The sequence below is a fragment of the Prionailurus viverrinus genome, chromosome A2, assembly GCF_022837055.1.
Source record: "Prionailurus viverrinus isolate Anna chromosome A2, UM_Priviv_1.0, whole genome shotgun sequence".
NCBI lineage: Eukaryota > Metazoa > Chordata > Mammalia > Carnivora > Felidae > Prionailurus > Prionailurus viverrinus.
This window is the reverse complement of record NC_062562.1, coordinates 122,431,051-122,456,981: the sequence shown is the minus strand read 5'-3', so window position 1 is coordinate 122,456,981 and position 25,931 is coordinate 122,431,051. Positions and strand designations below refer to the sequence as shown.

Below are 25,931 nucleotides of genomic sequence, written 5' to 3'. Positions count from 1 at the left end.
CAGAAGCGAGTGAGTAGGCTAGATAAAAATAAGCCTGTTAGGGGCGCCTGGGTGGCGCAGTCGGTTAAGCGTCCGACTTCAGCCAGGTCACGATCTCACGGTCTGTGAGTTCGAGCCCCACGTCAGGCTCTGGGCTGATGGCTCAGAGCCTGGAGCCTGTTTCCGATTCTGTGTCTCCCTCTCTCTCTGCCCCTCCCCCGTTCATGCTCTGTTTCTCTCTGTCCCAAAAATAAATAAACGTTGAAAAAAAAAAATTAAAAAAAAAAAAAAAAAAAAAAGCCTGTTAGCTGGCCTTTCTGTCATATAGACGCCTCAAGTATCTGGAAGAATGTCAACTGGTTATGGAAGCACTCTCAGCCCAAGTCCAGCACTGTTGTTTGCCCTGGACACTGAGGACTCCCTCTCATAAGCATCACCTCATCCTCACCTCACCCTATACTTATATATATCACCACTGCCAGAAAATGCCCTTGTTTAGACAGTCAAGATCTTGCCATTCTCTAAACATATGATGAACAAGGGGGAAAGATTATTTTGGAGGTGAGAAATGTGACCTATCCTTCACCTCCCTTCCTTTCCCTTCAGTTCACATTAGTCACTCAAAACTACCTGATGTCCCAGAGATTACAAATGTAAAACATAATCTTTTGGGGGACAAAAATAAATTCTGACCCACATAAAAATGAAGCAGAATTGCTTCAACATAGCAAGATTTCCTTTCCCATTCAATGCCAAGGTCATTCACGATTTTTACCAGCAGAATAATATGGGCAGTACCTGACTCTGATAAGTCCAGATCGAGGGGAGATCTCATTTCTAAAAGAATTTCCAATCTGGGCAGCAGCAAAAGGCAACTTTCCTTGGTTGAATTCCAAAAGTCTCTTAAAATTCAGGAAAATGCCCTGTGCAGTTTCTGGTCTCAGGTACCTAGAGTTTAAATAAATCAGTTGGTTAGAAGGAAAGAAACTGTTTTCCAAAAATCTGAAACTCTAGATACAAATCCTCGAAGTCCTAAATACTATACTATTTTTGCACAAAACTGTACATACGCGCCCTAAAGAAAAGTTTTAGGAATACACATTTTTCTTGGTGGCAAGCATTCTCAAGCACGTGTTAGAGAATGTATCAAGCAGTTGGTACGGTAATACTACTACTAGAAATGTGATTTTATTTTATCTCTCTAGTGAGTCAAATAGCACCTCTCAATGTCCCTAAAACCTGGTTAATCATTTACACGGAGGCAGATAACAGTTTTGGATCCTTCCGAAAATAAGACCCTGCCTAAGTGTACCTCTACGAACCCACCCAGGAGAGTGCTGCTGATGGCTCAAAAGAATCCATTATGGGCTAACACTTGACATTAGAGCTCACTCATCACAATCATTACAACAAGCCAGGCAATTTTCCAGATCCTCCCTGTCATTTTCTTTTCTGTGGTGTTCTACATTTCCAGCCAGAGGCTTCTTCTCTTTTCCTCCATGTTTTAAAGATACAGCCAAGCAACTACTCCAAGATATCCACTGTCCTCTATTTTATACAAAGTATTCTGTGCAAAAGCATCAACTAAGAAAGCTTTCCCAACAGCCTGCTTCAAAATAAATATTTTGTGAAAAGAACTTTAAAACAAAAAAAGGGGGCACCTGAGTGGCTCAGTAGGTAAGCATCCAACTTCGGCTCAGGTCATGATCTCATAGTTCATGGGATCAAGCCCCGCATCGGGCTCTCTAATATCAGTACAGAGCCTGTTCCAGACCCTCTGCCTCCCTCTCTCTCTGCCCCTCCTGGCACTCACCCTCTCTCTCTCAAAAATAAACAAACTTGAAAACAAAACAACAAAGAAAAATTAAATTATAATTTCACCCTCCTCTCACTCTAACACACCAACTCCTCATCTTGGTGGTGCTTTCCAGTTTTGATACACATAGAAGCAGAACTACAGTTTATATGCATTTTTTTTAAAGCTGTAAGTTTGTTTGCTTATTTATTTTTAGGTAAGCTCCACACCCAACAGGGGCTCAAACTCACAACCCCGAGATCAAGAGTCACATTCTCTATTAACTGAGCCAGCCAGACGCCCCTATATGCATTATTTGTAAGTAGAGTGTGTAAAATGATGTATTCGTTATTTTTCCATTTTCTGAATAATCATAAAAATATAACATATTTAGCAGTTGCAGAGTATTTTACTAAAATGAACTACTTTACTATAATTTACTTAACCATCTCAAATTATTAAATAGATTATTTCTACTTTTAATTTATGTACTCTTGATAAATATAGCTCCCTTTCCTTTTGACTTATTTCCTCAGATAAATTCCCAGGAGTGGGACGATAGGTCAGAGGGTTTGGCCCATTTAATGACTCTCTGTATGTATTGTCAAAATGAAAGGCTTGCCTTTGGCCTCTCTCCATAAAATATCCCAAATCAACACAGTGTGTGACTCAAACAATTCCAGTAATACATTCTGTCACAATTACTTTTCATTGTTCTTTAGTTTCTACTCCAGGAAACATGATCTGTCTAGCTTCAGCCAATGCCTACACTCCATTATTCTACAATGAGACCGTGAGAAAAATATCTGAAGCTATGAAGTGTAATACTTTGGCTAAGTGTGTTAACATGGAGAAGAAATGTGTAAATACAGATTCCAGCTCTGGATCATATTGTAAGCTGCTCAGCTATCCTTACTGTGAAAACCACATCTTGTAAAATAACAAGCTAAACCTATGTTATTCAGTATGGTAGGCCACTAGTCGAATGCCTATTTGAATTGATTAAAATTAAATATATTTTAAAATTCAGTTCCTCTCAGAAGCACTAATGCCATTTCAAGTGCTCAAAAGCCACATGGGGCTGATGCCCACCATACTGGACAGCACAGATTATAGAACATTTCCAACACTGCAGAAAGTTCTATTGCAAAGTGCTGATCTAGACAAAATTCTTCCCTAAGTGTCCTTCAGCAATAAATTCAATGACTTCCAAAATCATTCTTCAACTACCTCTTTTGCCCTATACAGCTATAATTAGAAGACATGATGATCACAGACTTTTATTTTGTGACAAAAAAAAAAAATTATCACATACACTAAAAAAATTACATTCGGAAAGACTTAGAAGGAATATACTTAATAATATGTCTGTCATTATTTCTCCTTAATATATTTATCTGCACTTTCTACATATCACTTATCAAAAGTTTTCCTTCATGGATGATAATGATGTTTACTTTTTATTGTGAGAAATTTTAATACCTTCATTACATAAAGAATAAGTGATACATACCCAGGCATGTTTCCTCCAGGCCCAATGAAGGTCTTGAACATTAAGTTAAAAGATACTGGAGGGGACAGATCATTTCCAGTAATGGGGGATTTTACATTATAGTTCACAAAAAGATCCCCAAGTTCTTGCTGTCCATAGTTATCAAGCTAAAGGATAGGTCAAGAAAATAATTAATGTAAAAGACTGAGGAAAAAAACAGGGCATAAGATAAGAGTATTATATATAAAACCCAGCCATCATTAAAAGTCACCCAAAACAAGAACATCAGAATTAACCTAACCCCCAAGATATCCAAATTAAAACCATAACCAGTTTATCAATTTATCAATTTACCATTTATCAATTTACCATTTACCATTCTAGAAAAATGGAGTATCTTTCTGGGACTGACCTAAAACTCACACATTCACCATCTCACAATGAAAGATAAAGCAAAAGTATCTCTGGTTCAGTTATAATAGTTACTGACTGGCAAGCATGTGAAATCATGTAAGTAAGTGTTCCAAGTTGAATTTTACCACTCTGTGCATATTTCAGTCAGGTTCACTTCCCTGTCTATTCATTAAATGTGCATATACCTTTTCTCTCCCACTAGATATTAAGATCTTGAAGGGAGAAGCTGTTTCTTATTCATGTCTGCTTGTTCCAATTTATTGCACATTTTATACATCGATAATCAATGCCAAACTCTAAAATAATGTATGACCCTCCAATTCAAAAATTTCAAATGACTATGACAAACCATCTAATACTGAAGAATATTCAAAACTTAAAAAAAAAAAAAATCTCCCAAGAGAAACAAAATAATTAGATAAATCAACTCATGGCCATAAGAACTGAGGCTCTGGAGTCAGAAAACGCTATATAAACTGCCCAACTCTACCACTAATGGGTTGTGTGACTTAAAATAAGTTCTTACCTAACCTCTCAGAGCCTCATTTTGCTTCTCTGTGAAATGGGAAAACAGAACCTACTTCACTATGAAGGGCTACTATGAATATTAACTACATAGGGGCACCTGGGTGGCTCAGTCAGTTAAGTGTCTAACTCTTGATTTCGGCTCAAGTCATGATCTTGCGGTTCGTGAGTTCGAGCCCCATTGTCAGACTCTGTGCTGACAGTGTGGAGCCTGCTTGGGATTCCCTCTCTCTCCCTCTCTCTCCTTCTCTGCCCCTCCCCTCCTTGTGCTCTCTCTCTCTCTCTCTCAAAATAAATAAACTTAAAAAAAAAAAAAGATTATGTAAAGTACTTAGCACAGGGCTTGGCACATAGCATACATTATACTACTTACTAAGTGTCTTGACAAAGATATCTGATCGGGCCTCTAGATCTGACTACCAAATTACAAGAAATATAGAAATGGAGGAACATGTAAAATATCACTAAAATGATACAGTCAGCCAAATCCAGATAGTAGGAAACACTAAGGAACAAATGATTCAACTTTAAAAAATAATTTTTTAGGGGCACCTGGGTGGCTCAGTCGGTTGAGCATCAGACTTCAGCTCAGATAATGATCTCGCAGTTTGAGTCTGAGCCCTGCATCAGGCTCTCTACTGTCATTGTGGAGCCCGCTTTGGATCCTCTGTCCCCCCCTCTCTCTGCACATCTCCCGCTCATGCTCGCTCTCTCTCAAAAATAAATATACATTTAAAAATATATTACCAATTTTTTAAATGAAAGTTAAAAAATGACTTTAAAAACTGGTACATTCAGAAATAGGTCAGCAAAAATGGATACAGAAGAAAAACAATTAATTCTGAGCTACTGGATCCACATAACAGGAATAAAGCTCATCCTAACTCAGAGGGTGAATCAGTGCTTTTAAAGAAGCTATCATGCTTCATACAGCTGAAAAGGAATCAAAGGCACTAACAAGTGGAGAAAATATTATTACTCACTCAAGTAAACAGATGGGCCTTTGGCTGTGAATCCACCAGGGCCATTTCTGAGTACTAGACCACAGTCCCCAACTTTTCACTGAACATTACATTGACAGCTTGTATGTGTATCTGATATGGCAAATCAAAAAACAGACTGCTCTCCTAAGACCATGCATATGAGATGAAACACAGTCAGATTTCAAACTATAAATTATGACTTAACAAATCAGCTAATTACTTCCTGGTCTGACACTTGACTCGGAAATGAATGAAACTGCTAAGATCAAAGATACATACTTATAGAAACTTAGTGGGTCTAACATACTAAATGGGAAACAGTAATTTAGGGGTAATTAGAAGTGCTTTTCATTTCTTCTTTCTATTAAAGGTCATGCCTTTGGAAAAGGAAATGAGAAATGAATGTGTAACTACAACTGTCAAAACTCAAGAACTGATTTACTAAACCATGAACAACAATACTAGAGTTTTGTTTTTTTTTTTCCAACGTTTATTTATTTTTGGGACAGAGAGAGACAGAGCATGAACGGGGGAGGGGCAGAGAGAGAGGGAGACACAGAATTGGAAACAGGCTCCAGGCTCTGAGCCATCAGCCCAGAGCCCGACGCGGGGCTCGAACTCGCGGACCGCAAGATCGTGACCTGGCTGAAGTCGGACGCTTAACCGACTGCGCCACCCAGGCGCCCCTAAAGTAATGAGCTTTAAGCAAAGGATTAAAATATACCTCACAAGGACTAAAATCAATTGGCAGATTAGTCAACAGCCAAATTGAGATTTTCTTTCAATTTAAACGAGGAAGGAAAAAATTTCTCTACCGTTAGAAAGCTAGATATCACAGGGAAAAATCAGCATATTTGTAGAAAATAAGGCAACAGTGGAGAAGTATCTAATAAATTCTCATGAGTAAAAAGCAAAGAGGTAGGGATTCCTACATTCAGCCTCACATATATATATACCAATATAAAGAAAAGATGTATAAATATAGCAGTGGTGTGTGTGTGTGTGTGTGTGTGTGTGTGTGTGTGTGTATTTTTACCCAAGGAAGTACATAAAATTTAAGAGGTAAGCTTTGATGGACCTCATGATCAAACATGGTGTTGGAGAAATGTACTTTGCTTAAATGAATACACGACATGAGAAATCAGCAACATATGTACATGGGCATGTGCATATTCCTGGGGCAAAGAGGTGCAGTTTTCATAATATTCTTAAAGTGATCTGTGACCCAAAAGGAGGATAAGAACTATTTCTGATATAGAAGGTATTCCTGCACTTGGTAAAAGAATCGATTATCTCTATGGTCTCTTTTGTCTTCCCTAAACTTTGCCAACTTAAACAGAAATTATAAAACTTTTAGTCTATAGGGAAAGCAGGGGCCTGCTCATTGGGTTTTAACAATAACAGCATGGAGTCAGGGACGGTGCAACCACAAGTAGATCAAGTGGCTGATGAGACAGTGCTCATGAAGGTATCTTCCCCAAAATCTCTACAGCAAGACTGAACAACATTCATCTTCAGCCATTCGTCTGGTTTTTGCTATTGAATCCAGAAAACTGGTTTCGAAGGAGATAGAACAAATTTCATGCCTATTTACACTGAATTGCTAGTTTGGGCTAACATAAAGTATTAGCCACAAAAGGCAGCGAAAGAAGAAAATAAAAATGCAAAGAGAGACAGAAGGTAAACTCTACTTCTTTACAATTGTGGCCAGGGTCAGTGCAATGTGAAATTCAACAGTCACCAAACACTGAAAGAAAGACAGCACCTTCCTGAGTTACTGTGATAACATCTCTAAAGTACTCACCTGAGCCAAGACACTTTCCATCTCTGATTTCTTCTCAGCAGAGCACTTCTTATCAGACATCAATTTCTGTAAATGAGCTACAAGAACAGTGTTGGTACATGTCAATTTCAATCAATGGGAAAAAGGAAAATGCACTTTGAGATTCAGTGCTGAAGTGGTAAGAAAATGAATCCAAGGATAGTGTTCTTACTTTATATAAACTCCATGGTTGATTTTACAGGGAGAACCATAACACTGTCTTGATTCTTTTGTAGGACTTAGAGTTTCTACTTATCATGTATAAAAACTTCTTGTTAAATAAGGGACTTGATCCATACAGGCATACCTCAGATATATTGTGGGTTCGGTTCCAAACCACAATACAACAAATATTGCAATAAAGCAAGTCAAATGAATGTTTTGGTTTCCCAGTACATATAAAAGTTATGTCTGCATCATACTGTACTCTGTTAAATATGCAACAGCATTATATCTAAAAAAGTACATACCTTATTTAAAAATATTTTATTGCTAAAATGCTATCATTTGAGCTCTCAGGAAGTCCTAATCACTGATCACCATAACAAATACAATAATTATGAAAAAGTTTAAAATATTGCAAGAATTACCAAAATGTGACAGAGACAAAGTGAGCAAAAGCAGTTGGAAAAACAGTGCTGATAGACTTGCCTGATACAGGGTTGCCACAAACCTTCCATTTGTAAAAAAATGCAGTATCTGCCAAGCACAATAAGGTGGAATGCAATAAAGTGAGGTATGCCTGCATATGGAAGATCTGCGCACTTTAATCTTTGTATGTTATGCCCCCCAATTTTTTTTATTTCAAATTTTTATTCAAACTGTAGTTAACATATATGGTAAAGTTGGTTTCGGGTGTGCCAAAAAATTTTTAAGAGAAAAAATATGAGAAAAGTTTAATCTAAACCCTTTGTTTTGATGAATTCAACCTGGAAGAGTATCTGAGATGAAAAACCATACCTTTTAACAGATGGTCAGCGCGAAAACACTCTCCATTTTTTACATCTTTCACCATGAAGTCAGCAAATTTATCTACGTGGCCAGAGGTCCTAAGTTAACAAATGCCAAGCCAATCTGTCACTTTCATACAAATTAAAACATAGACTTTACCTTATAAGACAATCTTCCTGCTATATGGAGTATATTAAGCTTATATCTATGCATCTGAGAGGTGGAAGCTCCCGTATGTATATAATGATGTACCCATGGTAGATAATAATGTATGCCGAGAACATTCTTCTTCAAATATATCCTCACCCTTTCCCTAAATTCTTTCTTCCCATAGGGAAAAGACATCAACTAGATTATACTTTTCCACAAGTTGCCATAAAGCATGTGCTACTTTGCAGAATCAATTAATCCATGCCTATCCCATTATTAACGATCTAAGCAAAGGCCGAAACCATAGGGAATGTAACTAGGCAAGAATTCATGATACTCAGTATGGATCCTGAATCTTAAAACTTCAACACAAATAGCAGTATTCAATTCTAAATGCATACACATCTTTGCCAAGAACTTCTAAAAACTCAAAGGAAATAATCATATATATTTGCAAAAATCCATCTATCAGATGTTCAGCAGACTCAAAAATGAGGAACGATTTAAATGCCTACAACATGGCACTAACTAAATAAATTATGGCACATCCACAAGAGAATACTATGCTGTCATTAAAAACGCTTTAGAAGAACATTTAGCGATGTAAGTAAATGTTCACCTACATTACATGAAAAAAGCAGTGTGCTGCTAATGTTGATGTATATACAGGGACTTCCAGAGAAAGAACACAGTAAGAATAAATACAGTAATTTTAACATGGCTGTCTATGGACATTAGGTATGTATTTTGTTTGTCTTTATTTTCCAGATTTTTATAGTGAATATGGGTAGTTTTTGTAATCAGGAGAAGTTACTTAAATATGCATTACTAAAGAATTTCAGCCCCCAAAGTAGAGATCTTACTTTAAAACTGGTTCAGGAGTAAGCATAGTACAATCAATCTCTAGGATCTGCTCCTCTTGGATAAAGTGCTGCCTCCAGGTCTGAATAATATTGTTCTTCAAAGCACATCCAACTGGCCCAAAATCATACAGACCACTAACGCCTATAAAATATGAATGAGTAAAACGTGGACTTTAACTTGTCACTCTAAGCAAATGAAAGCAAAAAGACACAAGAAACTGTAAGACTTCACATACTCCCTAAAAAGGTATTAAAGTCGGCAATTCGAATCCCTCAATACTGAAGAGTCTTACTTCCAGCTAGCTAACAGATGTAACATTTAAAAGCTCATACTCCATTTATTGTATTTACACATTAAGAATTCCAAGTAGGTTTAGAAAAAAACTAAAAGCAAATGATGTTCCTCCATATGTGAGAAACAGAATGAAAAAGCAGATTACAGTTTTGTGCCATAGACATAACTTGTTGCGGCAGCTGGTAACAATGACCTAATATTTTAGCACCCAATTCTCTAAATTATTCTTGGGTATATGAGCCACTATACTTAATCTTGGGTATATGAGCCACTATATTTAAACCTTAAGAAGTTAAACATTTAGAGATCTGCTTAGCCAAACCTGAATCAAGTTTCAGTGGCAAAGTACTAAAAGTCTAATACTACTGCAATGATCTCCACTAACTAAAAAACACCACTACACATTTAATCAGTAATTATATTTGCCTACAGATAGGCAGATAGGCAAATAAAATTATAGAGATTTATCTACATACCTGTGAAGAACGTTTTCTCTTGGCAGTTGCCATAAAGAATAATCTGGGGGACCCTGGCTTATCACTGCCCTTGTGTGGAGGTGCACAGTACAGCCGGCCAATGTTACAATGGCCCTCGAGTGCTCCAAAGAAGAGTCTATCTGATAGGTACATGGACATATTAAGTGCTTAATACCTGGGCCCCTACCAATTCCCTACATCCTAATGGAAAAATGCAGTCTTTAAGAATAAGTAGGGTGGAAAGACATAAACAGATTTTACACCAAATGGCCAACTTTAAAGGAACAAAAGCAAAATATCCTGTTTTACGTGACCTGATACAATTAGGTATCAATTGAAAAGCCATGTTTTTGATTTAAACACATATTAAAGCCACCAACAACATAACTGCTCTATCATTAATCCCCTACCTCCATAAATAGCAAAAGCTTGATCGTAGAAAAATCTCCTCTTCAGGGTATCTTCCATTTTTGCTCTGTCTACAATGTCATCTTTGGGCTGTAATGCTAGCTCCTGTAAGGGATTTTTAAATAGAAAACATGTGACTGGAGGGGTGAGTGGAAATATGAATTTATATATGTGAATTCAGTTTATTCCTCAACAAAATTCAATATAAAATTTATCAGACAAGATTTTGATACCTTAAAAAAATAGAGACCTTAGGGTTTTTTCCCCCTTTGAGTTACAGAAAAGGTACCTTTACTTAATTATTTAGCAAAGTATATGATCATTTCCAAGATTACAAGACTAAGCTTACTTAGATGCAGATACTGATAAGCAATGTCTGAATTTTTAGTGGATTACAGTAGGAAGATCATGAATTAGAATTCCACACGATTTCAATTTGGTGATGGGAGATTTATTGTTTGAAAGATTTGGGAGCAAGTATTAGATGGATATACCTTTTCCTTAAAAGAAAAAATTTAACACAAAACCACTATTTACAGGCATGGAAGAATTCATAAAGAAGAGTGAGCACAATGCCTTCCAGGGAAATTCACGGAGCATACTGAGTCTAGCATTTGGGGGAGGGGGAGGTCAGAAGTCAGGGAGGCTTCGTAGAAAAGGTGACATGTTGAGATGCAATTTGAAAGGATGAGAAGTCTGCTGGGTAGCGGGGGAGGAGAAGGCATTCTGGATAAATAGAGATAAAGCAAATGATACTTGTTCAGACACTCTTCTAGGTCTTTCCCACCCTGACAGATTAACAATCCTAGACCAACTTACGTTCCTATTTTAGGATCCCAAGACTCACCTTTGCTTCCAGGACCCTCTTCCGTGCTTTGAGCTCTGCTACGGCTTTGTCTACATCTACTTGGGGTGCTTTATCTTCTTTCAGTTTTCGTACAAGATCTCCCTGGCCAACAAAGAGAATGTATAGTCAGGACTGGTTTCAGAAGTCAAGAAAAGTTTTGAATGTGTTTTTAAGCATGCCTTTTAAAAAGCATCTGTGTAAGAATAAGGCAATTCAAATGTTTATTACGTGAGAGGTCATAAATAACTGAAGGTCTGTGCCCTCAGCAAAACACACAAACCCAGATTACTATACAAGTAACTATGTTCTAAGGGGATAAGTACTAGTGTGTTTTCTTTTTCCTTTTGGGAGAGGGGACAAATGGAAAAGGAGGAGAGAAAAGCATTGATAAAAAGTATGAAAGAACAGGTTAGTACTGAGAACACGAAGAGCCAGTAAATCAACCACCCTCCCCTTGAATCTCTCCCCTATTTACAAAAAAACAGACTATATTGCTTTCCCACCTACTTCTCTGGCCATTTCTTTTTTTTTTTTAAGTTTATTTATTTTATTTTTGAGACAGAAAGAAAGAGCGTGAGTTGGGGAGGGGCAGAGAGAGAGGGAAAGAGAGAGAATCCCAAGCAGGCTCCACATCGTCAGCACAGAGCCAGACACAGGGCTGAAACCCAAGAACCGTAAGATCATGACCTGAGCCAAAGTCAGAAGCCTAACCGACTGAGCCACCCAGACACCCCATTTCTTCTGGGTCACTACTGACTCATATTCGTCTGCCCTTTTCTATTTTTTTTTAACTTTTTTGTTTTGTTTTTTTTAATTTTTTTTTTTAACGTTTTATTATTTATTTTGGGACAGAGAGAGACAGAGCATGAACGGGGGAGGGGCAGAGAGAGAGGGAGACACAGAATCGGAAACAGGCTCCAGGCTCCGAGCCATCAGCCCAGAGCCTGACGCGGGGCTCGAACTCACGGACCGTGAGATCGTGACCTGGCTGAAGTCGGACGCTTAACCGACTGCGCCACCCAGGCGCCCCTGTTTTTTTAATTATTGAGAGAGAGAGAGAGGGAGAGACAGAGCATGAATGGGGGAGGGGCAGAGAGAGAGGGAGACACAAAATTCAAAGCAGGTTCCAGGCTCTGAGCTGTCAGCACAGAGCCGGATGTGGGGCTCAAACTCAAACTGCAAGATCGTGACCAGAGCCGAAGTCGGACGTTTAACCGACTGAGCCACCCAGGCATCCCCCACCTCTGCCCTTTTCTTAATTGTTAGAATTTTTCCTCACTGATTTCTCTGGAATATCTTGTTCACTTCCAACAACCTACCACCTGTACACTGATCCCAACACTTAGGGTAATGTGGTGGAGTAAGTAATCTGAGAAAGCAAACAAACATTACTTACATGGTCTGGGAAACTTCAAGCTGAGAAATTAAAGTGGTCAACTTGATAGAGCCTTTGGGTTTCCAGCAGAAGTAACTGCTCTCTAGACCTTCCACATAGGCTTTTTAGGATTTTCACAGATCAAGGTCACCAAAATAATAAGCACTCAACTCAAAATTTAAAAACACATGAGGAAACAAGCCACCATAGATGAGACTCAGCAGAAATGACAACAGAATTAGAGCCTCCAAAGTATTAGAATGATCAAATACACTTTGTAAACGCTTAAGACGGTTTTAAAAAAATAATGAAAGGAGTCAAAAACATGAGCAATAAATAAGAGACTATCAAACACCATCAGGAAACCTGAAAAAGAACCACGCAGGTTCAGGTCCCATGAGATGACAGGGGGAGAGGGTGAGGACTGGGGAAAATGAGTGAAGAGGAGTGGGAGACACAGGCTTCTAGTTATGGAATGAATAAGTCATGAGGATAAAAGGTACAGCACAGAGAATATAGTCAATGATACCGTAATAGTGTTGTATGGTGACAGGTGGTAGTTATTCTTGTGGTGAGCACAGCATAATGTATAAACCTGTCAAATCACTATGTTGTACACCTATGTTAACACTGTGTGTCAGATATACTTCAATATAAACAATAAAAAAGGGGAAAAAAGAACCACATCGATCATCTAGAAATGAATCACAGAAATTAAAAACTCGCTGGACACGTTAAATAGCAGATCAAAGTAGAAGAGAGAATTAGTGATTTAAGAGTATAGACCTAGGGGCGCCTGGGTGGCGCAGTCGGTTAAGCGTCCGACTTCAGCCAGGTCACGATCTTGCGGTCCGGGAGTTCGAGCCCCGCGTCAGGCTCTAGGCTGATGGCTCAGAGCCTGGAGCCTGTTTCCGATTCTGTGTCTCCCTCTCTCTCTGCCCCTCCCCCGTTCATGCTCTGTCTCTCTCTGTCCCAAAAATAAATAAACGTTAAAAAAAAAAATTAAAAAAAAAAAAAAAAGAGTATAGACCTAAATAAATTAGCCATGGGTAATCTATGGAATGGAGCAGCGAGACAAAGAGTTAAAAATATAAACAGGGTAATGAGACACAGAAAAAAAGAGAGTCTAACGTTTATCCAGCCAGAATTCTCAAAGAAAGTAAAGAAAATCTGTAAGAGGTTCCATTTGAAAAGATAATGACTATGAATTTTTCTATAATTGCTCAAAGACAGGAATTCTCAGATTTAGGAAGCACAATGAAATTCAAACGACATGGAAAACAAAAATCCACATCTAGACAAGTCTGTAAAATATGGTATTTATGAGGGATTAAAGACGTGGATTTTTCATCCCTGATCAGGTAACTGTGAAACCTTGAACAAGCTGAAACCTCTTTGAGCTCGTTTCCTCAACTATAAAATCAGGATGATAATACCTCACTGAATTGCTATAAGGAGTAAACGAAACAATTTAAGTAGAATATTTTCAACAGTACCTAACAAACATCAGACACACAAAAACTGATAGCTGTTATCATGCTATAAAACACCCGAACTTGGTTGTGGCTGAGTTATTTTCAAATACTTCAAACACAACTTGTTTATGACTGATTATTGTTCTCTGTCCTAAACTTGTTCCTTCTCCTATGTATTGCTATTTGTTAACAACATCTACCACTTTCCAAACAAGAAACATCAAGTTATCCTTCTTTACCTCCAATATGTGGTCAGTTTCAAATTTCAATCTACACTCCGCCTTTCACACCTCACAAACTAGATTGCTAGAAGAGATGACCAGTTTGGTTCTCATCCAAAGGTGTCTGCACTGAGATACACTCACCCCAAACCACCCTAATTCATGTCATTTCTCTCCCACCTTTGTAAACTTCTCACAAACACATAGCATTCTTAGTTTGGTGACTGTTCCTACCCCCATGCTTTCAACAATGTTCATCCTCTTATCCAAAAGCATCTTCCTTCACTTAATGAAATTCATTTCCCAAATACTCCAGCATTACAATAGTTCCCCCTCTTGACGCTGTTTCAACTACAGGGTGAGTTTTCTATCCCAGCCCTTTGATCCTCAGAGGCTGGAAATGGGATCATGTCTTCCTTACTCCTCTCTGCACTTTCAAACTGATTTCTCTTTCCTCCTTCTAAAACACAAGCTCCTTTGAAGTGCCCATCATTACCCTTTCCTCTTGTTGCTGACATCTTCTAAGCTCCCACTTACTTCCCCTCTTTCAGTGACAGTTTCCCTCTCTGCAATTCACTCTACTTTAGAATGTCCTGGTCAGGAGGTGACAAAGATGTTTATAATTACCTGAACCTAGAACCTAACTCTGCTTACATATAATAAGAAGTATTCTCCCAGTTTTAACATCCACTGAGTTTTCCAGGAATGCCAGGAAAATACAATTTAAAAGAAGACTATATAAACTATACACTGTTTTGTTCACAATTTTACAAAGAGTTATTATTTGAAACAAACAACATGTAACCAATGGCAATGTTGTCGTGGTATCTGAGCAACCAATAGGATACACCTTTATCAATGTGTATCCATTACAATCACACTGTAAATCCATGTACAGGTATAAGCATTCACTTACTTCTGCATAACTTCCAGTGGATTCATACCCAAGAATTTACACAATGAAATACACGTTATTTTAGGGGCACCTGGGTGGCTCAATCGGTTAAGTATCTGACTCTTGATTTTGGCCCAGGTCATGACACCACGATTTGTGGGACTGAGCTCCAAATAGGGCTCTGCGCTGACAGCACAGAGCCTGCTTGGGATTCTCTCTCCCCCTACCTCTCCGGCCCTCCCCAGGACGCCGCATGCTCTATCAAAATAAACAAACATTTAAAAAAAGAAATACAAATTATTTTATTATAGATTATTTCTTTGTATTACGCTTAAAACATAATGTGTACACATACTTTAATTAGATTTTATAGATATTTTCTATGAATTTCATTATCAGATCGTAATGGGGGATTCCAAAATATCTGGTGTTAAAAGGGACACTGGGTCTGAAAGTTGAGAGCCACTGAATTAGTTATTCCTCTTATTTTATCATATGCAAATGAGTCTGGTGTGATTACACACTAGCAGTCTTTATACTATTGTACTGGCCTCTCCAGCTAAAGCAACTTCCTCAGTCATCTTCTAACTTTAGCTTCTTCATTTCACTTACAATAACTGAAGTCACCCTATCAATCCAGTGCCTTATTTATTTACACATTTTATTTGTCCCTGTCAGTATAAAGTAGGCCCTTTTAAGATGGGAATTCTGGCATGTCAATTCTGGCACTCAAATATTTGTTGATTGATATCACAAACTAAACCTAGCACAGTACAAAGCACTTAGTATTCAGTCAATATCTAGTGACTTATTCTTTATTCAGTGGTTCTTTTCCTTTCCTCTACCTACCAAGAGCACCTATCTCATAAATGTTCACTAACAGTGCTTTTTGATGAGGATAAGAACTCTGTGAAAACCTCTGTTTTGAAAAGAGGTTGGCAAATGGTGGTTCTTCATGAATGACTGAATAAGTAAGCAAGTAGTTCTTCTGAATACCTATCCCCTATATGTCAAGTATTAGCACTCCCACATATTTCATACACTTTTTCTTTTGGAGCTTCTCATAGAACACTAGCAAGCAAGGCCACACGTAAAGGTAGAGACAGGAAGAATTTAAAATAAATTCCCTTGAAGCACTTTTTTTTTGGTCTTTTAAGGTTCAGGCATAGAATACATACATCAAAGAAAGTGCAGCTATTAAAAAGAAGCAGTATGTGAGTGAGGATTCCCCCACTGGGTTAGTCATCTGTAAAATGCAGTGAAGAAAGGAAATAATCATGTTTATTCTGAATAATAGAATAATTAAACCGTGATTTATAATGATCCAATCCTGAAAACAAAAGAACTGGAGGTGATCTAAACATGGAATGAAGGTACTTAAGAAGTCCTAACTTCTAACTATTTTTCTTTCTTCTTTGTTCACCAATCAATTATATTTTGGGTTGTGCTTCCGTGCATGTTATGTGTGTACTGAATGAAACTGACATGAAATATCATCAACATCTCTAAATTATCCTTGAGAAGCTTAGTTCCTGGGTAAATTCCTACCATTAAGACATATATTAATAACTAAAAGCCTCTGATTATAAAGCAGGGTAGCTATTAGATGAGAAATCATTCCAACGGATCTTCTTAATGGATCCTTCATATATATCATGGTGCATATTCAGTTGGCCAAGAAAACCCAACAAGAAAACATTTCCTGGGCTTGTAAGATGCTGCCTTTACACATACGTGGGTTGAGTTCATCTTAGATTCCCAAGTGTATTATAATCCTTGACAAAACTTCATAAACTTTTCACTTGCCCTTTGGATTAAGCAAGAGCTTTAATGTACACTCACAGTCCAGAAAAATCAAAGCAGAGAAAAATCCAGGGCTCTTAACCCTAAGACTTCTTACTGCTACCAAGATGAGAGTTTCACCTGTATCTTCCCCATCACAGCAAAAGAAAATTTGAAATACTGAAACACAAGTAATGTTATTCACATGTCTATTCCCACCATTAGACATGTAAGAGGTTCAGACAGTAAATCATTATTAAAGACCTCCCAAGTAAGCACTAAAAAGGTTCCTCTATCATCCTATCTCACCAAATTCAGAAGACATCAATCCTCTTGTAAAGGTGCAAAATGTTACCAAACTGGCAACCCCAAGAAAATGTGAGCTCCATGCCAGCAATGGTTTGTTTGGTAACACTAGTGCTCTAACAAGCCACAATCCTTTCAGAACAATACTTAACATTTACCAAGAGTATACTATGCACTGTGGGCAGCATTCTGAGCCCTTTACATTCCCCTAACGCATCAGTTCTACACCTTCTTGGTCTTAGAACCCCTTTCTACTGTTAAAAATTACTGAGGATCCCAGGGTGCCTGGGTGACACAGTCGGTTAAGCAACCACCTCTTGGTTTCAGCTAAAGTCACCATCTCACAGTTCATGAGTTCGAGCCCTACATCGGGTTCTGCACTGATAGTGCAGAGCCTGCTTGTGATTCTCATTCTCTCTCTCTCTCTCCCCACCCCCCTCGCAAAATAAATCAATAAACTTAAAAAAAAAAAAAATACTGAGGATCCCAAACAGCTTTTGTTATTGTGGGTTATTTCTACCTATTTGTGCTATATTAGAAATTAAAATGCATGATGGGCTAAATGGGTGATGGGCATTAAGGAGGGCACTTGTTGGGATGAGCACTGGGTGTTACATGGAAGTGGTGAATCACTAAATTCTACTCCTAAAGCCATTATTACGCTACATGTTAACTAACTTGGATGTAAATAAAATTTAAAAAAAAAAGTCAAAAGCTGAGCGGGGCTCGATTCAAAAAAAAATTAAAATGCAAATTTAAAAATAGTTATTAATTCTTTTAAAGTAAAAATAAAAGCTCAATATGTGCTAACGTGAATAAAGATAACATTTTTGTAAAAATGACTGTATTTGCCAAAACAAAACGAAAAACAGTGAGTTTTGTAATTTTGCAAATCCCTTAATTTCTAGCTTAATAGAAGACAGTTAGATGTGTGTATCTGCCCATCTTGCAAAATAGCATTTTAATGGTAAAGTATACAAAGAATATCATAAGTTAAGGGAGAATTTTAAAAGTCTTTTCGAATAATTGTGAATATTCTTCTTTAGACTATGCCAAAATTCTGACAAGTCGTAGTTTCTTAAAGGTTAGTAGCAATGTGGAATTGGAAACTATAAGAAGGAACTTTTTATACTCTGTTACATTAAATTCACTGATGTATCTTAGACTCTAAATAAATCTCTTACCAATATTTGATTCCATAACAACATGTATTGGTCATTTGGAAAATGTTAACCCAGTTATGTAGATCTTCTAAATACTGACCTGTTTATCATACTGTATCAAAACAAGTACATTTGTTAATATCATCACTCATCCCATCAGAAAAGTCTGTCAAGCTTATGCAGCAGGTAAGTTTTCCAAAACTCTAAAATTAACCGAAAACCTGATCTTATTATTGGCTACATATACCATCAGTTGTTTCCTTGAAATGACAGACTCACGTCACTCATTTTCCAGAAAATGAATGCTCAAACTGAATTTTACAAATAGCGTTCTGTGAAAATAAGCAGATAGGTCAGCTTGCAACTCAATCACACGAGTGTTCTTCCTGAGACAATCATCATATTTCAGTATGCTTTATGTGTATTTCCCATTTTGTCATACAGAACATTAAGAAGATGTACGAACAAAGGCCTGGATTTAATAAAATTAATAATTTTTACTGCTCCATCAAGGACACTCTAAAGCAAAACTGACTTTTTTTTTTTTTTTTTAACTGTCAGAGTATGACAGAGAATAGGACTTGGTTTGGTGTCCTCATTTGATTAGCAGTAAGGGCAGGCAGTTATATTCACCACTGCTTTTGCGTTTTCAGTGCAAATAACAACACAGTAAAAAACAAAAATAACATCTCAGTTTTATTATGAAACTGACTTTGACCTTAAGGACCACCAAGGGTTTGCAGACCAGAGAACCACTGCCATAGAGCAATAGTTCCCAAACAAGACACTCCAAGACAGAGGTTTTTCCAACACACAGTAAAAAGGAAAAAAAAAATTAAAAGGGACAATGCATTAGATCTTTTTTTCAAACCTAAACCTATTAAATATAAAAAAAATAAATATTAATTAATAAATAATAAATATAAAAGGCTGCTTAAAAACGGGGATACAGAGAAAGGGGAGCCCTCTTGCACTGCTGGTGGGAATGCAAACTGGTGCAGCCACTCTAGAGAACAGTATGGAGGTTCCTCAAAAAAACTAAAAATAGAACTACCCTACAATCCAGCAATTGCACTATTAGGTATTTACCCAAAGGATACAAAAATACAGATTTGAAGGGGTACATGCACCCCCATGTTTATAGCAGCATTATCAACAATAGCCAAACTATGGAGAGAGCCCAAATGTCCACCAACTGATGAATGGATACAGATGTAGTATATATACACAATGGGATACTACTCAGCCATCAAAAAGAACAAAATCTTGCTATCTGCAACGTGGATGGAACTAGAGTGTATTATGCTAAGCTAAATAAGTCAATCAGAAAAAGACAAATATATGATTTCACTCATATGTGGAATTTCAGATATAAAACAGATGAACATATGGGGAGGGGGGTAAAGAATAAAGGAAAACAAATGACAAGAGACTCTTAACAATAAAGAAAACACTGAGGGTTGATGGAGGGACATGGGTGGGAGATGGGCTGGATGGGTGATGGGTGAGGGGTAACTAAGAAAGAGCACCTGTTGTGATGGGGGTGTTGTATGTAAGGGATGAATCACTGAATTCTACTTCTGAAACCAATATCGCACTGTATATTAACTAACTAAAATATTAAAAACAAATAAATAAATTTTTAAAACGGGGTGCCTGACTGACTCTGTTGGTAGACCATATGACTTTTGATCTCCAGGTTGTGAGTTCGAGCCCCACCCTGGGTATAGAGATTACTTAAAAAATAAAGCCTTAAAAAAAAAAAAAAAGACTGTTCTTTGAGTTATAATGTGCTTTTCTGTATTAAAATATACTTTCTTTTATAAAATGAAAGGGGAAAGCAGATGGTGGTCTGAGGATTACACAAATTTTTTAATTACTCTTATTTGGCAAAATGAAGGTTGGCCATACTGTGCTTATACTCACCTTTTTTTAAAACTCAATTGCCCTGGGCTGCCTGGCTGGCTCAGCTCAGGGAGCATGTGAATTTAAGCCCAAAATTGGGAGTAGAGATTACTAAAAATAATAATAATAATAAACATTTTAAAAACTTCAACTGCCTTAGGGTGCCCTTGATCAAACAACTAATGCGTTTTCTAGATACTCTGAAGCCCTCCAACAAGTTCCATAACTAATTCTCCAGGAAATGACTAAGAATATGCCATGGGAAAATACATTTCAGTCAATCAACAAATGAAAAAGCAGCAGCATCTACGTAGTCTAGCAGATTAGCAAATTTATATAAAACACATGACGGGCAGCTGGGTGTCTCAGTCAGCTAAGCGTCCGACTTCACCTCAGGTCATGATCTCAAAGACAGGTCATGATCTCACTGTCTGTGAGTTCAAGCCCCGCGGTGGGTTCTGTGCTGATAGCTCAGAGCCTGGAGCCTGCTTTGGATTCTGTGTCTCCTTCTCTCTCTGCCCCTCCCCCACTTGTGCTCTATCAAAAATAAATTTTTTCAAAAATTAAAAAAAAAAAACAAAACACATGCCACTAACAAGACCAGTTGTTAAGTGCCTTAAAAATCCCACTCCAAGAATGTCTTCAACAGCACAAACTTCCCAATGGAAGTATGTCAAATGGATAGATGTGATAGTGTCTCATCTCCTCATAAGCAAAAAAAAAAAAAAAAAAAAAAAAAAAGGCTTTAAGTAAGTGATCTTTAAATTCCCTTCCAGCTGACACTGGAATCTGTGTGATTCAAAGTTCCAGGTAGCTAACTGATACATGTGTGGTCCTAGAGAAATGGAAAAAGAACTCGAACTGACATCAACTAACTTACATCTTCAGAAAAAAATCTTAAAGTCCCAAAAACAAAAACAAAAACACAAAACAAAACAAAACAAAACCCCAAGCTAACATAAACAATACACTAATAGTAATTGCATCGGAAAGTTGTTCCATGATCAAAGTTGACTTCTGTTACACTAGTCCCATAGTCTTACTACACATGGATAATCTGCACAGCAGTTTCAGGCAAACGTGGCAGAGGGAGGGGTTTGGGGGTGTGTTTTCCCAAATTAGATGTATTCTCCTTCTTCAAGTAAAAGATATGGAAAAAAAATTGTGAGTTACAGGAAAGACAAAGGAACCACACCTAATTTATTTGGGTAGGGTGGGTGGAGGGAGATGGAGAATAAGCATACACAGCCTTCTGACCCCAGGAATAAGAAGAAATTAAGCCTGTAGTGAAATTTCAAAACAAAATACTATTGAATCAGTCACCCTCAAACTAGAGAGAAGCAGACATTACAAAGTGGCAAAATTTGCTGAATTTTTGGCAACTGTGCCCCAATGAATTATTTCCGAGAGACAGAGGGTTCCACCCTCCGTAGCTAAGGGAAGTTATTGCATCAGGCACCCGTGCAGGAGAAACCTATTTGGTATTTACTCCTAGGTCATCAATTCTGGGGTCCTATTCCAAGCTTTTGGCTCTGCCTGACTTGATGTAGGAATCCACTTGAACTAATCTTTTCCTTGTCCTTTCTAAATTCTAATATTCATGCAGTACCCTAGGAAAAGGAGGCCTGTATTAAATTACCAAGCACTCCAGTCCATGAAACTTCCCTCCTTTCCGCAAAATCAAATTTCAGTGTTCCATACAGAGGATGGCTGACTTCACCCAGGAACCCAACAATATTTACAGTTTCCCAGGTTTACGATCTGAAAGCTCACTCACTCCAAATAGTCTAAAAGACTATTAAGAACCCAGAGAAGATGACAGGAGCGAAGGACGATGAGCTAAGGATGAAGAACTCACATCATGATTAGAAAAAGAAATTCAACACCTCCTCACATCCACGCTTCAACTTATTTCTCAGCCGATCATTCGGCAAAACCAAGCACTAAATGAAGGAAGGTGTCAAGGAGGAAACATTGTTCAAAGCATCCTGAAGATTTACAAAAAAAAAAAAAAAAAAGAGTCCGGTCTTAAGACAAAACAGACAGCTTCTCGCGGGAAAGAACTGGGAACCTCACCACCCGGGTGGCACAAAGAACACCGCAGAGATTGGAAAATTGAAGTTGAGGTTATTGAGCTAGGCCAGGAGAAGTACCAAAGGTCACAGATCCCAGCCCCAAGGGAGAGAGGAAAGGCGCAGACATTAACAAGGATTGGGAAAGGAGAGCAGATCGCGAGGAGAGGGACTCAGGATGTCGAAGGGGATCCGAGGGAGTCACCCAAGCAGAGGCTAGGACGCGTGTCCACGACACGGAAGGTGGCCGACGCACGCGGGGACTTGAGTCCGAATCGGGGGAGACGAGGAAGATGCCAGGAAACCAAGGGCTTCCAGCGGATGAAGGAGAGGAGCAACTCGCGAGGTGGACGGGTGCCAGAGGAGGACAGAGGATGACGCGGAGCAGACCAGAGGGAGAAGAGCCCGGGGCCGAGGGGAGACGCAGAATGCCGGTACCTGCTGGCGCACTGCGAGCCTGAGAGGGGCGAGCACCTCCTCAGCCCCGGTGCCGTCCATGCTGCTCCGGGAGGCTGCGGCGGGGAATGAGGTCGGGGCGCGGGCGGGCGTGCTGAGGCGCCGGCAGGGCCGGAGCAGAGGCTGGGCCGGGAGCCGGGACGGCAGCGACAGCAGCAGCACGGCGCGAGCGGCTCTAAGCAGCGCTGGGCGCAGAGAGGGCATGAGCCGGCGGGCCTGGGCGGTCCGGGGCGGGCGGCGGCGGAAGCGGCGCGCGCGGCCCGGCCCGGAGCATGATGAAATCGCCGCGTAAACGCCGCGGCGCGCGCGCAGCCGCACATTCCCCAACCCCGCGACGCCGCACCGGGTGGGTGACCGCCAGCAGATTCGACACAGAACCCGCAATCCTTCGGAGCCTGGAGAGGGCTCGCTCCACCTCCGGCGCCTGGGAGGGCTGCGGGATCTCAGGTAACACCCCGCCAACAGACTTCCACAAAGATGCGTCAGGCCACCCCCCAGTAGAGTGGACAGTCCAAGACGCAGACGCATCCGAGACCTGCAGACAGAGACGCCCGAGGACCTTCAAAGCATAGGCTTTGGGCACCGCACTGGGGCTCACCCACGGGAATACACAGTTCTGTTTGTGTTCTTGCGCTCCCAGTGCCTTAAAGGTTCACAAAACATCGACTCTAGGACGCAGACTCAATGTTGCTCAGGCTCTCCTGTTCCTCACATGAGGAAACAAAAGACTTGGTTAATGATTTGCCCGTCTTACCACGCCCTTGCCTTGTCGACCTCAAGAAAATAGCTGCGGAGAGGTGAGGGGCTATTTGGAGAAGGTCAGTTCTGAGCAACCTTTGCAGAGCGAGCAGGGTTTGACCCAGCAGAGATGTGGAAAAGCTAGAAGCAGAGAGAGGAGGAAAGACTAGGAAACAAGGTAATGCAGGGGAGTGGAGCTGAGAATCCCTCTGCATGGCCTTGCAGCAGCCCACCTGCCCTCTTGTGCTTGGGCCCCCGCTGAGGACCTTCTAGAGATGACTCCCTCCCTCCCCTCTGCCCCAAAGGTGGGTGGGCTGGCAAAGCTGGATTCCCTTTCCAGAGAGAATGGATATTAATAATATTGCGTTAAAGAATAAGTGTTGGTTATAGAAAAAGCATTGGGCACACCCACCAGAATGTCCAAATGAAAATTATGGAAAATGCCAACTAAGGCTCTGGGACTGTCCCACACTGCTGAGAGGAGTGTCAACTGGTTCAGCCACGTTAAAGAACTGTCTGGGGTTTCCTGCTAAAGCCAGCCACACACACCTTCCCTGTGACCCACAGTTCCACCCCAGGAGTTTAGGAGAGTAGACAGACTCACCAAAATGAAGTTGCCTTTCCCACTACTATGGAAATCCATATTCTCTTCTTCCCGTTCCAATACGTGGTTCTGGAAAAGTACTGACAGTTTAGCATAAGTAGGTCAAGTGCAGAAGAAGCTTCTGCAATATTAAGCAATTTGTGTTTTAAAAACTTTCAAGATTTGATACTCATTAATTACAGTTGTAGTTGGCTTCCCTTTGATAGGTAATTTTGGATTTAGCTTAATATTTGTAATGAAAAACAATTCTAATTTTTACATATATTTTTATTTGAATTTTTATGAAAAATTCAAATTCTGTATACTTTGGAAACAATTATATATATATATATATATATATATGTATACCTTTAATTCTTTAGATGAATAATGTCTCATTGATTTTCATGTGAGGACAATCTCTGCTTTAGTCTCCAAATCCGTTTTTCCCCACTCTGGTTCATCCTCCCCACTGCTGCCTCAGTAATTATCCCTAAACGGCAAAGCTGTGCATCTTCAATAGGTCCACATGGCCCTTAGTAGAATTTCCTAAGGGTTTCCCTTAAAAAACTATATCTACAAGACAATAATAATAGATTATATTCATTGAAGGCTTACTGCATACCAGTTAGCATTTTAAGTATCTCCTGCATTTTATTCACAGCCCAGTGAGATGGACTCCATAATAATTCCCATTTTATGGGTTCAGGGTTCAGGACACTAAGATATAAACAACTTGTCTCTGGTCACACAACTACTGAGTGGAGGGCCAGAATGTGAGTTAGGAGGAGAGGCAGTTTTACCACATAACTTAAAGAAGCTCGGTTTGTCCCTTTTGTTCCTTTGCTCATTTGTATTGTTTCTTAAATTCCAAATACAGGTGAGATTAATGGTATTTGTCTTTCTCTGAGTGACTTATTTTACTTAGCATTGTATTCTCTAGTTCCATCCATGTTGCTGCAAATGGCAAGATTTCATTCTTTTTTGTGGCTAAATAACGTTCCATTGTGTATATATATATCACCTCTTCCTTATCCATTCATCTATTGATGGACACTTGGGCTGCTTCCATGATTTAGCTTTTGTCAATAATGCAATAAACACAGGGGTGCACGTACGCCTTTGAATTAGTGTTTTTGTGTTTTTTGGGTAAATACCCAATAGCGTGATTACTGAATCATAGGGTAGTTCTGTTTTTAACTTTTTGAGGAATTTCTATACCCTATTCCACAGTGGTTGCACCAATTTGCATCCCCACCAACAGTGCAAGACGGTTTCTTTTTCTTTTTGCCAACACCTGTATTTTCTTGTGTTTTTTATTTTAGCCATCCTGGCTGGTACGAGGTGATATCTCATTATGGTTTTGATTTGCATTTCCCTGATGATGAGTGATGATGTTGAGCATCTTTTCATGTGTCTGTTGGCCATCTGTATGTGTTCTTTGGAGAAATGTCTGTTTGTCTTCTGCTCATTTCTTAAATTGGATTATTTGGGCTTTAGGTACTAAGTTGTATCAATTCTTTATATATTTTGGATACTAACCTTTTATTGGATATGTCATTTGCAAATATCTTTTCCCATTCAGTAGGTTGCCTTTTAGTTTTGCTGATTGTTTCCTTCACTGTGCAGAAACTTTTTATTTTGATGTAGTCCCAATAATTTATTTCTTGCATTTATTTCCCTTGCCTGAGGAGATACATCTACAAGGAGGTTGCTACGGCCGATGCCAATGAGCAATATGCCAATGAGCAATAAGAGATTACTGCCTGTGCTCTCTTCTAGGATTTTTATGGTTTCAGGTCTCACATTGAAATCTAATTTGAGTTTATTTTTGTGTATTGTGGAAGAAAGTGGTCCAGTTTCATTCTTTTGCATGTAGCTGTCCAGTTTTCCTAATACCATTTGTTGAAAAGACTATCTTTTTCCCATTCTATATTCATTTCTACTTTGTCAAAGATTA

At 39.0% G+C, this 25,931-nt stretch overlaps 1 protein-coding gene and 1 long non-coding RNA gene across 4 annotated transcripts in view; one reads left to right on the top strand and one right to left on the bottom strand.

Moving 5' to 3' along the window:
- Positions 1-22,943, bottom strand: part of GARS1 (glycyl-tRNA synthetase 1) — a 44,518-nt gene extending 21,575 nt beyond the window's left edge. Inside the window, exons 1-8 of the mRNA XM_047848766.1 lie at positions 22,633-22,943; positions 11,001-11,102; positions 10,156-10,258; positions 8,975-9,116; positions 7,971-8,059; positions 6,993-7,069; positions 3,288-3,433; positions 778-927 (exon numbers count right to left, since the gene is read on the bottom strand). Of these exons, the coding sequence (XP_047704722.1) occupies positions 778-927; positions 3,288-3,433; positions 6,993-7,069; positions 7,971-8,059; positions 8,975-9,116; positions 10,156-10,258; positions 11,001-11,102; positions 22,633-22,854 (1,031 nt within the window). The 5' untranslated portion in view covers positions 22,855-22,943. The remainder of the gene's footprint in view (positions 1-777; positions 928-3,287; positions 3,434-6,992; positions 7,070-7,970; positions 8,060-8,974; positions 9,117-10,155; positions 10,259-11,000; positions 11,103-22,632) is intronic.
- Positions 22,944-22,963: 20 nt separating this feature from the next.
- Positions 22,964-25,931, top strand: part of LOC125160130 (uncharacterized) — a 35,091-nt gene continuing 32,123 nt past the window's right edge. The window contains exon 1 of one of the 3 annotated variants that reach the window (XR_007150145.1): positions 22,964-23,097. This is a non-coding gene — a long non-coding RNA (uncharacterized LOC125160130). Of the gene's footprint in view, positions 23,567-25,931 lie in introns of all 3 variants that reach the window. The other 2 variants (XR_007150146.1, XR_007150147.1) reach the window with 2 other exon arrangements.